The sequence below is a fragment of the Pseudonaja textilis genome, chromosome 2 (assembly GCF_049901715.1).
Source record: "Pseudonaja textilis isolate UNSWEBS1 chromosome 2, rPseTex1.2, whole genome shotgun sequence".
Lineage (NCBI taxonomy): Eukaryota > Metazoa > Chordata > Lepidosauria > Squamata > Elapidae > Pseudonaja > Pseudonaja textilis.
The window spans coordinates 182,892,277-182,904,885 of NC_141991.1; the positions used below are offsets into that span (position 1 = coordinate 182,892,277).

General features: G+C 38.5%; 1 protein-coding gene across 6 annotated transcripts in view; it reads right to left on the reverse strand.

Annotated features, from left to right (window-relative positions):
- DENND4C (DENN domain containing 4C) overlaps positions 1–12,609 on the reverse strand; it is a 75,402-nt gene that overhangs the window by 45,410 nt on the left and 17,383 nt on the right. For all 6 annotated transcript variants that reach the window (XM_026718371.2, XM_026718374.2, XM_087926575.1 and 3 more), the window contains exons 2-3: positions 2,735–3,056; positions 408–660 (exon numbers count right to left, since the gene is read on the reverse strand). In XM_026718371.2, coding sequence (XP_026574156.1) covers positions 408–660; positions 2,735–3,039 — 558 coding nt within the window. In that variant the 5' untranslated portion in view covers positions 3,040–3,056. The remainder of the gene's footprint in view (positions 1–407; positions 661–2,734; positions 3,057–12,609) is intronic.

Sequence of the window (12,609 nt, forward strand, 5' to 3'; positions counted from 1 at the left end):
AGAATATAAATGCAATAAGAACGTATTGTATGTGTATGTGCTGTAAATACATATATAAACAGAGCTATTATTCATTTTCACTCAGTAACCCAATTCGTATGTGTTACAAATATAAAGACCATCTTTTTCCTTTCATAAACCAACAATCTTCCAAAGTTCAATACATACTTTTCCTCCCACCAAAAAAGTAACAGTTGCCTATCCCAAAGATTTTGGCAACAATAGTTTAGGAACAAAAAAAAAAAAAAAAAAAAGCAAAGCTGTGGAAACTAAAGTGATACAAACTGAATTCTGACTTAAATGCCCTTTTTACATATATTTATATATTAGCAGCACTAATAGGTTCCACATTTCCCCCACACACTGCTTTTTGAAAGGAAACTTTTCAGATAACGTATTATTCTCACCATGCCACAATTTAAATTCTTATCAACTTTGCAGAAAGTGTGAGGTGGGGTTTCTCCTTTACTAGTTACAATAACACATATGTCGGTAACAGCCAAGGAGTTCTGAGCTCGCACTGGAAGAGCCCTCCGAAAGGTGATAAAGATTCGCTGGGAAGAGGCTGAACTGTTATTGACATTTGCACAGCGGCCATAGGGAGTAGCCTGGATCACCTCACAATCTTGCTTTATGACCTCCTTCCCTTCATATAAAACTCTGCAGATAAGAGGAAATAACACATATAGGAATATTACTATTCAATAAACTGTTCAGTTATTCTTCTCTCATACACAATAGTCGGCCCCAAGACAAAGAACGCTGTGCATATTAGACCGGCAGATAAGATGAACTCCATAAAACTTTCTGGTTAAAAGATCTTAAAATTGAAGATGAAAGGTATATGATCCTTTTATTTAAAGCAAAGGAGTTGGGTTAAACCAGGGATGAGCTAGGTTTAAAACTGCCTCCATTTAGGAAAGCTTACTTTAGACAAGTCATGATAGGTAGTTTTTGACTTACACAGGTCATTTAATGATGGCTTTAATTAACAATGACCTCACAAAGCGTACAGCCTGTAAAGCACTTCTGACCATCACAAAATGTCTCAGACTCTGGGTGCTTCGCAACCTGTTCACACTTATGACCAGATGCCAAGCTCTCCATGAACATGTGACCGCCGTTTGCAATCTTCTCTGCCAGCTTCCCCAGAAAACCAGTGGGGAAGCTAGCAGGGAAGGTTGCAACCAGCTGCTCCTGCGTGCTGAGGTAACTCCTTCTTATCTCTGGGGATTGGCTGAAAAAGCTCTTTGCCAAAGGATTTCAGGTCTATGGAAGCTTGTACAAAGTGCTACGGTTGCGGTTGTTGAGTGAAACAGTCACACTATCCTTAAAGACAGGTTTGTTCAACGATCAAGATTCCAGTTCCACTTGTGGTTCCAAGTCGAGGAATACCTATCTTTCATAGCCCAACTTATTTCAAATGGCTGCTATTATGAGAAAAAGAGAGCTCATAAAGGGAAGGCAGATTATAAATCTAATAGCAACTAGATACAAGTTTTTGGACTGCAATTCCCAAATTCTCAGACCATATGGGCTTAGGAATATGGGAACTGTCATCTCAAATCATCTGGTGGCCTCAAAGTTGGGGAAGGCTATTACAAAGTTTTGTCAATTTTCACGTCTCTTTGCTATCTTTTAATTCTTTACTATGTGTAACATCTTCATCTACTTTGTAATACTATGCTTATCAACATAAAAGAGTAGCCCATTACGTATAAACCAATTAATACAACATGAGGTCTGCCAAAGGATTTCCAAATTATTTCTTTTAAAGTGAACAATACTACAAAAAAGTCTCAAAATATTTTTAGTAATATTTATCACAAAATAGTACATGTTTAGCAACAGTATTGTTCTATTTATCATGTGGTAGCACTGACAAAATTTGGGCATATAACATGGCCACTGGTGTAGTGTCCATGAACGTTTATTTGCCTGTATATGATTCAGTTGAACAAGTACCTGTAATTTCACATTTTTTAAAATGGATTTGCAATGACAAGCATGCAATCCGTACAAAATAATATCTGATATTATCAGCTAGACTAGAACCAGTGGTTTCACAATAACTTTTTGTTACAGTTTTGCAATTATTGTATTGTTCTAGCATTCATGTTTCAAAATATTGTGGCTCAAAATCCTACGTAATGCTATACTGATGGTAGAAACTACCCACAACTATAAATAAATCACTGTCATCATATTGCACCTATATTAAGCTTAATATATTTCTGTTATGTGACATACTTATTATCATTTGTATATAGTACAACATATCCTTGTCCACATCTTCTGTGCGTGTATTTTTTCCTACAATTAAAATACTTTAAACTTCAGGGGTGGGGACAGGTTGGAAATCAACTATCACCTCTTAGCAACTGCTTTCTTTTTGCCCAATTATTATAGATTGTAGGCTACCTAAAATTCAAAACTAGTCACTGGCAGGTCCACATTAGAGTATTTTATGAACTTTGTATATTATAGAGAGATGAATGACCAAATGAATATTAGATACAGTACATCAGAAGTCATTTATAAAATCAACCATCCAATTTGCTTCAAAATAAAGAATCAGAATAATTTATATAGCACATAGCTAATAATTTACAATACAAACTAAGTAACTAACTGAGTTTCTTACAAACTAAGAAACTGCTTGTAACAATTTTAACAGATCCTTTCTCCCTTCATCACAATATTGATGCCCACAAATATTTCAATGTCAGCTTACCCAATGTCAGTAAGCGGTGGTTTGTCCCTGCTTCTCTTGTAGCAAAGAAAAAGCTCTGGACTTTTAAGACTTCCATAGTTCAAATTGGCCTGAAGTCCTGTAGGAGTTGCTTCTACACATGTATATCCCTCAGGAACAGTTTCACCTGCTGATTTGATGATCACTGCAAGGTCAGTGATTGGAGCCTTTGGACCAAAAGACTTGGTTTCAGAGCGATTTCCCTCTTGATCTAGAAGTGCTGATGTATCCGTGAGACCTGCCACTACAAAATAATCAACCACTCTTGGACCTTTATCTTCTCTCATTGTTATGCCTAGGATCCCTGCAAAAAAAAAAGTTGCTTTCAATTATCTTATCAAATTGGTAACATAATACACCTTGAGAATGCATAACGAGATAAAACATAGGTTATCAATGAAAGGTTTCCCATCACACTCAAACATGCAAATTGACTTAGTTATAATGGCTGATAAAAGCCAGGTTTATTAAAAATGCATACAAAAATTCATTAAAGTGGGAACTATAAAAAGCTTAAAAGGTTCCAACACTAGTTGAAGTAATGGAGGAAGACATTCAGCATCCAATCAAGAACCAGTCGGGTAATCCTTTTCTCCTTGAAGTTAAGATTAAAATGCAACAATGCACCTAACTGAAATAATGAATATACTTTTCCGGTAACTATTAAAAATATTAAAATGTCTCAAGAGTTACTTCAGGGGAAAGTGTACCATACAGTATAACTCAATGAGTTCTCCTTTACTAATGCAATTGTTGTACAAGTTAAAAACCTGCCTTTGTGTATAGCATAATCAAAACACATAGTGAATAAGAAAAGCAAGAAAAGAAAAAAAAAACTCCTACAAATTGTTATGCTGATTATATACACCTATAAGCCACACAGGAACATCACAACATGAAAAAAGTTTTACGTAAAAAGGACTAATATCTGTCAATCTAGAATAATCCTTCTAACTAGAAGATGAGCCTTGATAAATTACTCAAAATACAAAAATCTACTGTTCACAAAACCAGTAGTATTTCTTGCCCTATCTTGATCTAAAACATACAATATGATTTGTACTATCAAATTGTAATTAAGCATTGCTAATTCTGCCTATAGTGTGACAAGTAGGAATAACTGTCTGAAATTTCAAGTGTACATTCCAGGGACTTCTAAGCTTCCTCTTCTTACAAATCAATGAAGGCAACTTCCATGCACAACAAACACCTGTTTTGATATCATAAAACTATTTCTCTTGTTAAGAATAAGAGTATAAGAACCATTTTCTGTTTTAACAGAATAAGTATGGAGTGCTCCCACCCTCCTTACCCACATTATCTCTCAGCTCAGGGGCTGAACACCCTGCTTAGATTTAAGCTTCCTCTTGTCTCTTTTTGGAACAGCTGCCTGCTGAAAGAATTCAGATCAGTGTCTACTTAGCTTATGGCAATCCTAGCAGGCATAAAGCTGAGATCGTTCGACAAGCCTTTTAGCTCATTCTTTCATCTAGCCCTGAGACATTTGCAGGCAGCAGCAGCAGCTTGTAATATTCCCTGCTGGCTTCCCCAATGACTTTATGGGGAAGCCAGCAAAGAAGATTGCAAATGGCAATGACATGATTGTAACTGTAATTTCTGTAAAATATTGGGATGACGGAGTCTAGGATTCTAAAGAGAAAGGACGTTGGTACTTACCTGATACGCCCGTTCTCTGTGAGCTGTGAAGAGCATCCAGAAATAGGAGGTGCTTCAGTCTCTTCTGGAAAGGCTGGGCTAAAAACTCCGGGACGCTCCTCCTCCTCCATGGGACACCTCCTCAGCGTCCCCCAGTTTTGCAAAGACTGAGTGCCAAAGTCCAGAACTCATCACCTAATCTGGATCCCTGACTGGAACGGAACCCCACCAGATGGAAAGAAATGGGTGGGGCTGGATGCACTTCACAGCTCACAGAGAACGGGTGTATCAGGGAAGTACCAACACCCTTTCTCCCATGAGCTGTTCAGAACATCCAGAAGTGGGACATACCGAAGCTTGGCCTGTCCTTAGGGAGGGACTCCGTCTGGATCGAAATCCACTCTTAAACTCTGTGGACCCTCTGCAGGACTCTTCTGCCAAATGAATCGTCTGCTGAGGCTTAGACATCAATTTTATAATTTCTGACACAGGGAAATGGTGAAGCCCAAGTTGCTGCTCTGCAAATTTCGTCTATGGAAGCCCGTGTGGCCCATGCTGCTGAAGTTGCCACATTCCTTGTTGAGTGGGCTGTAATGCCCTTAGGAACTGAGATGGACTGCCATTCGTAACTTTTAGCTATGGTGGCTCTCAACCATCTACCAATGGTCGCCGACGACACCTTTTGTCCTAAAGTGGATGGGTTGAAGGATAGGAATAGAGCCTCAGATTTTCGAAATGCCGCCATGCGGTCTAGATAGATGCTTAAGGCCCTTCGAACGTCAAGTCGATGCCATTGATGCTCCAGTCTATGAGATGGTTTTGGACAAAAATCTGGAAGCACCAACTCCTGCACTCTGTGGAAGGCTGAATTTACTTTAGGAGTGAATGATGGATCCAATGTGAGAATCACTCTGTCCGCATGAAACACGCACAGGTCCTTTCTCATTGACAATGCTGCCAACTCGGAAATCCTCCTTGCTGATGTGATTGCAATTAGGAAGGCCACCTTATATGTCAGGAATTTAAGACTAGCGGTTCTTACATATGCCTATATCTATATGTAAAACTGTGCATATGGTAAACAGTATCTAAGGGTCCCCTACAAGGGAAACCCCCAAGCACTCCAAGCGAGAACTTTCTGGATCCCTGGTCCCCAACAAGGGAAACCAGCTATACAGGATCTGAGGTGGATTCTTCCCTTCAAAACAAAACGTCCCGCTGTTTAAAATGGCACTTGCAGCTTCACTCCAAAGAAATGATCCAAAGGCAATTGCAAGGAAATTCCTGTTTAATGACTAGCCTGCTTATCCAAAGTCAGTCAGACAAGGGAGAGCTAAACCCAGGGAGAACAAAGTGGGAAGGTACTGCTCCGGTCCCCAAAAAGGGAAACCAGCGGGGAATGGCGCCTGTGATATTTAGGCACGAACTTGAGCCAGTCATTGAAAAAGGCAGGAAGCCAGAATCTCCACTGCTAATGTCTGAGAAGTCTAACGAGCCGCTGTTGCTGAGGCTCTAACTTGTAAGTTAAATGCTCCTGTCAGACGAAACGGCAAGGCGAAGTGAGCCACGGCTGCGAGCGCTCCACTATGATCGCAGAGAAGACGATCAAAAAGTTAGATAAGGTAATTGCCTAGGCGGTTGTCTCAGGCTGCCTATGGTGTGGCAGGCTCCGCTAGTTACAAAGAAACTGTTTTTCAACTGATCGAGGCAACCTAATAGAGGCACAAGCTTGAAAAAAGCCAAATTAAATGGGGAAAATTTTTACAAGCCGAAATAACCCAAGAGCAAACCTGAATCAGAAAACCGTTCCAGTCAGGGAGTGCACAACCTCTTACCACAAAGGCTGAGCTAAAACTGGGAGACGCTGGGGAGGTGTCCCGTGGAGGAGGAGGAGCATCCCGGAGTTTTAAGCCCAGCCTTTCCAGAAGAGACTGAAGCACCTCCCACTCCTGGATGCTCTGAACAGCTCATGGGAGAATTTCTAGTGTTATCTCCCCTTCTCTTATTCCATTTTTTAAAATTGGGGGGTGGGGGGAGTGCTTCTCTACAGAGCAAAGGGAGAAAAATCTGCAGGTGGAAAAATCCTCAAAGTAAGGTTTCAGTTTTTATGGCTTCCCCTATTTTGCAATCTCACGTTTGCCCCCATTTAATAAAATAAGTTTTTAAAAAGTGGTAGTCAGGAAAACATTTCAGAGAAAACACCATGTGGAAGATGAGAGCAAGGGGAGTACATGATAATCAGAACCATTGCACAAGATAACAAATACCTTAAGCACTTTTAAATATAGTTTAAGTGACAACATCAAACACCACCCACTTCCAATATTATCAGGAAAATACCGTAAAGAAGAACTGCAATACTGAAAGTGGGTAGTGGTGGTTTCTTTGCTAAAAATAGTAATTCTGTAATCTAGGGAAAAGTTGTGTCAAATCACATAGCTGGCTATGGTGCAAATGACTTCTATTTTCCTTAAAGAAACACTTGTAAAAAGAAATATACTGCAAAAATGTTTCCAACATCCACTGACACTTTATCATATAGAAATCTTCTTTACAATACCTCACAGTGCATGAACATCCTATGGATGGCAAGAGGAACATCCCAAATAAGACTATGGGTGCCCAAAGAATCTGCATGGGAGAGGAGATGCTTCTGAAATTAATTGTAACACAGCCCATGTATTCCTAAACAGTACAAAAATTCAGAAACAATATATAATTGAATATGGCTGTGTAAAATATACACACATAAAAGTTAAACACTTGAAAATCAGCAGCTGAGTAAGAGTAACAGTACAGAACAACCGTAGTATCAGATAATGATAGCACATTACAAGCTTTAGTAGTATCTTTTTCATTTCAGCAAGTCCACTAAGGGATATTAAATCAACAAAATCCTTTTGCCTTAATCTTTTTTTTTTTTTTTTTATATATAAATTTTTATTATTTTTTTAACATAAAAAACACAACAACAAAACATAAAAGTATCAGCTCCCCCATATTTTTGTACACACCGTAAGTCGGTTGGTCCATCGGTTTTGTGCATTCACCTCATAGTCACAATTACAATTACTTTATATAATACTCTTATCAATACAAATTTATAAATCCTAGTATCTCTATTAAAAAAAAAAAAATTTGACTAAACTTTTATTCGGTCATGCCTTTATGAGATAACTATATTTTAAATATTTTATTCTAAAACAAATCTTATAATCATACCAATTCTATCCCAAATATGAAAAGAAAGAAACAAAGAAAACTATTATATAAATATAGTATCAAAAACCAATAAAAGGAAAGGGAAAATAAAGTCATTATTATTCCTTATTATCTAACTTTTATATTTTAATATTTCATCATTCAACCATTGATAGAAAAGATCCCAAACTAAATAAAATTGTTTATCTTCTTGCTCTCTAATTTCAAAAGTCAATCTACTCATCTCAGCACATTCCAAAATTTTCTTTACAACTTCTTCTTGCAATGGAATTTTCTCATTTTTCCAATTTTTGCAAATACAATCCTAGCAGCAGTCAATACATTTACAATCAAATATTTCAACTCTTTACTATAAGTATCTGGTAGTATTCCCAATAGAAAAACTCCGGTTTCAAGTCTATATGCTTCTTTGTCATTTTTTCCAGCCACATGTGGATTTTAGTCCAATATTTTCTAGCATCCTCACAAGTCCACCACATGTGATAGTATGAACCAGGTTTCTGATGACATTTCCAGCATTTTTCGGATTTGTTCTTAAACATTCTTGCTATCCTTGTCGGGGAAAATGCCACCTGTAAAACATCTTATACAAGTTTTCTTTATAGGCTGTAGACATTGTCATTTTATAATTTTGCGACCATAATTTCTGCCATTTCTCTAAATCAATCCCATATCCAAAATTCCTCCCCCACGCAATCATAGTTTCTTTAACTTGTTCTTCCTCAAGCTTAATTTGCAATAAATAACCATACAATTTTTTAATCACCTTTTCATCAGTACCCATCAAAATCTTATCCAAGTCAGTTTGCTTATCATAAAATCCCTCTGCTTTGGAATCCTCATAGTACTTTGAATATATTTGCAAATATGAAAACCAATTCATCCGTATACCTTGTTCTTCCAATTTTGCATCGATTTAAGTTCACCCTTTTCATCTAATAATTCCCCATAGTTAACTGTTTGTTCCTTTTTATAGATTATAGGATAAGAAAACGCTTCTATCGTCGATAACCAAACTGGAATTTTCAAATAACACTGTTTTTTTTATCTTCTCCCAATTCAACCACAGAGACTCCCGTATATAATGCCTTCTAAAATACCCCTGTGTTTTAGTTCCCTTGTACCATAAAAAAGCATGCCAGCCCAACAACAAATCATGACCTTCTAATGTCAACAATCTGGTTTTCCTTAATGTTATCCATTCTTTAACCCACGTCAAGTTTGCAGCTTGGTAGTACAACTCCCAATTAGGCAGTCCAAACCCTCCTCTAAATCTAGCATCCTGTAAAAGCTTTAACTTTATTCTTGCTTTCTTACCTTGCCATATATACTTCAAAACAATTTTATTTAAATCCTCAAAATATTCTTTTCCAAGCCTAATTGGTATTGTTTGAAACAAAAATAAGACTCTGGGTAAAATATTCATCTTAATTGTTGAAATCCTTCCTATTAATGACAATTGTAAGTTCTCCCATTTTTTCAAGTCTTGAGCTATCTGTTGTTTAAGTTTAATATAATTATTCTCCTTCAATGTACTACATCTTGATGTCAAATATATCCCCAGATACTTAACCTTGTTTGTAACTTGAATTTTTAACAGTTCTGCCAACTCTTCCCTTTGTTTCAGCAACATATTCTTTGACAAAATCTTTGTTTTATCTCTATTTATTTTCAAACCAGCCACCTCCCCATAGACCTCTATCTTTTCCAACAGTTTCGAGGCTGTTTCTATAGGGTCTTCCAAGATAAAGACTAGGTCATCTGCAAAGGCTTGTAGTTTAAATTCTTCCTTTTTAATTTTCATTCCTTTTATAGTTTTATCTTCTCTGATATTTCTATTCAACACTTCCAAAGTCAATACAAATATCAAGGGAGAAAGAGGACAACCTTGTCTTGTGCCTTTTCTTATATTAATAGGATCTGTAAATTCTCCCTCCATCATTACCTTAGCTGTTTGTTCATTATAAATTGCTTCTATTGCCTGAATAAATCTTCTAGCAAAGCCCATCTGTTCCATTAAAAGTAACATAAATCTCCAATTCACGTTATCAAATGCCTTTTGAGCATCTAAAAATATCAAAGCCATTTGCTTTTCAGGATGTGCCTCATAGTATTCCAGGGTGTCCAGAATTACTCTCATATTGTCTCTGATTTGTCGCTTTGGTTTGCCTTAATCTTTTAATGAAAGGCAAGCTGAAATCACAAGATAAAGTTTTATGTAAACATTATGATCCAAGTCAGGGTCTAGACAATCGGTCACAGTCACATGGCCTTGCCCACTTCACCCAGGGTCCTAAGTTGCAGCTGACCCTTGTTCATCCTTGGCTGGTTCTCTGAAGCTGAGGCTTAGACATCAATTTTATAATTTCTGACACAGGGAAATGGTGAAGCCCAAGTTGCTGCTCTGCAAATTTCGTCTATGGAAGCCCGTGTGGCCCATGCTGCTGAAGTTGCCACATTCCTTGTTGAGTGGGCTGTAATGCCCTTAGGAACTGAGATGGACTGCCATTCGTAACTTTTAGCTATGGTGGCTCTCAACCATCTACCAATGGTCGCCGACGACACCTTTTGTCCTAAAGTGGATGGGTTGAAGGATAGGAATAGAGCCTCAGATTTTCGAAATGCCGCCATGCGGTCTAGATAGATGCTTAAGGCCCTTCGAACGTCAAGTCGATGCCATTGATGCTCCAGTCTATGAGATGGTTTTGGACAAAAATCTGGAAGCACCAACTCCTGCACTCTGTGGAAGGCTGAATTTACTTTAGGAGTGAATGATGGATCCAATGTGAGAATCACTCTGTCCGCATGAAACACGCACAGGTCCTTTCTCATTGACAATGCTGCCAACTCGGAAATCCTCCTTGCTGATGTGATTGCAATTAGGAAGGCCACCTTATATGTCAGGAATTTAAGACTAGCGGTTCTTACATATGCCTATATCTATATGTAAAACTGTGCATATGGTAAACAGTATCTAAGGGTCCCCTACAAGGGAAACCCCCAAGCACTCCAAGCGAGAACTTTCTGGATCCCTGGTCCCCAACAAGGGAAACCAGCTATACAGGATCTGAGGTGGATTCTTCCCTTCAAAACAAAACGTCCCGCTGTTTAAAATGGCACTTGCAGCTTCACTCCAAAGAAATGATCCAAAGGCAATTGCAAGGAAATTCCTGTTTAATGACTAGCCTGCTTATCCAAAGTCAGTCAGACAAGGGAGAGCTAAACCCAGGGAGAACAAAGTGGGAAGGTACTGCCCCGGTCCCCAAAAAGGGAAACCAGCGGGGAATGGCGCCTGTGATATTTAGGCACGAACTTGAGCCAGTCATTGAAAAAGGCAGGAAGCCAGAATCTCCACTGCTAATGTCTGAGAAGTCTAACGAGCCGCTGTTGCTGAGGCTCTAACTTGTAAGTTAAATGCTCCTGTCAGACGAAACGGCAAGGCGAAGTGAGCCACGGCTGCGAGCGCTCCACTATGATCGCAGAGAAGACGATCAAAAAGTTAGATAAGGTAATTGCCTAGGCGGTTGTCTCAGGCTGCCTATGGTGTGGCAGGCTCCGCTAGTTACAAAGAAACTGTTTTTCAACTGATCGAGGCAACCTAATAGAGGCACAAGCTTGAAAAAAGCCAAATTAAATGGGGAAAATTTTTACAAGCCGAAATAACCCAAGAGCAAACCTGAATCAGAAAACCGTTCCAGTCAGGGAGTGCACAACCTCTTACCACGAAGGCTGAGCTAAAACTGGGAGACGCTGGGGAGGTGTCCCGTGGAGGAGGAGGAGCATCCTGGAGTTTTAAGCCCAGCCTTTCCAGAAGAGACTGAAGCACCTCCCACTCCTGGATGCTCTGAACAGCTCATGGGAGAATTTCTAGTGTTATCTCCCCTTCTCTTATTCCATTTTTTAAAATTGGGGGGTGGGGGGAGTGCTTCTCTACAGAGCAAAGGGAGAAAAATCTGCAGGTGGAAAAATCCTCAAAGTAAGGTTTCAGTTTTTTATGGCTTCCCCCTATTTTGCAATCTCACGTTTGCCCCCATTTAATAAAATAAGTTTTTTAAAAAGTGGTAGTCAGGAAAACATTTCAGAGAAAACACCATGTGGAAGATGAGAGCAAGGGGAGTACATGATAATCAGAACCATTGCACAAGATAACAAATACCTTAAGCACTTTTAAATATAGTTTAAGTGACAACATCAAACACCACCCACTTCCAATATTATCAGGAAAATACCGTAAAGAAGAACTGCAATACTGAAAGTGGGTAGTGGTGGTTTCTTTTGCTAAAAATAGTAATTCTGTAATCTAGGGAAAAGTTGTGTCAAATCACATAGCTGGCTATGGTGCAAATGACTTCTATTTTCCTTAAAGAAACACTTGTAAAAAAGAAATATACTGCAAAAAATGTTTCCAACATCCACTGACACTTTATCATATAGAAATCTTCTTTACAATACCTCACAGTGCATGAACATCCTATGGATGGCAAGAGGAACATCCCAAATAAGACTATGGGTGCCCAAAGAATCTGCATGGGAGAGGAGATGCTTCTGAAATTAATTGTAACACAGCCCATGTATTCCTAAACAGTACAAAAATTCAGAAACAATATATAATTGAATATGGCTGTGTAAAATATACACACATAAAAGTTAAACACTTGAAAATCAGCAGCTGAGTAAGAGTAACAGTACAGAACAACCGTAGTATCAGATAATGATAGCACATTACAAGCTTTAGTAGTATCTTTTTCATTTCAGCAAGTCCACTAAGGGATATTAAATCAACAAAATCCTTTTGCCTTAATCTTTTAATGAAAGGCAAGCTGAAATCACAAGATAAAGTTTTATGTAAACATTATGATCCAAGTCAGGGTCTAGACAATCGGTCACAGTCACATGGCCTTGCCCACTTCACCCAGGGTCCTAAGTTGCAGCTGACCCTTGTTCATCCTTGGCTGGTTCTCTGAAGCTGAGGCATAGGA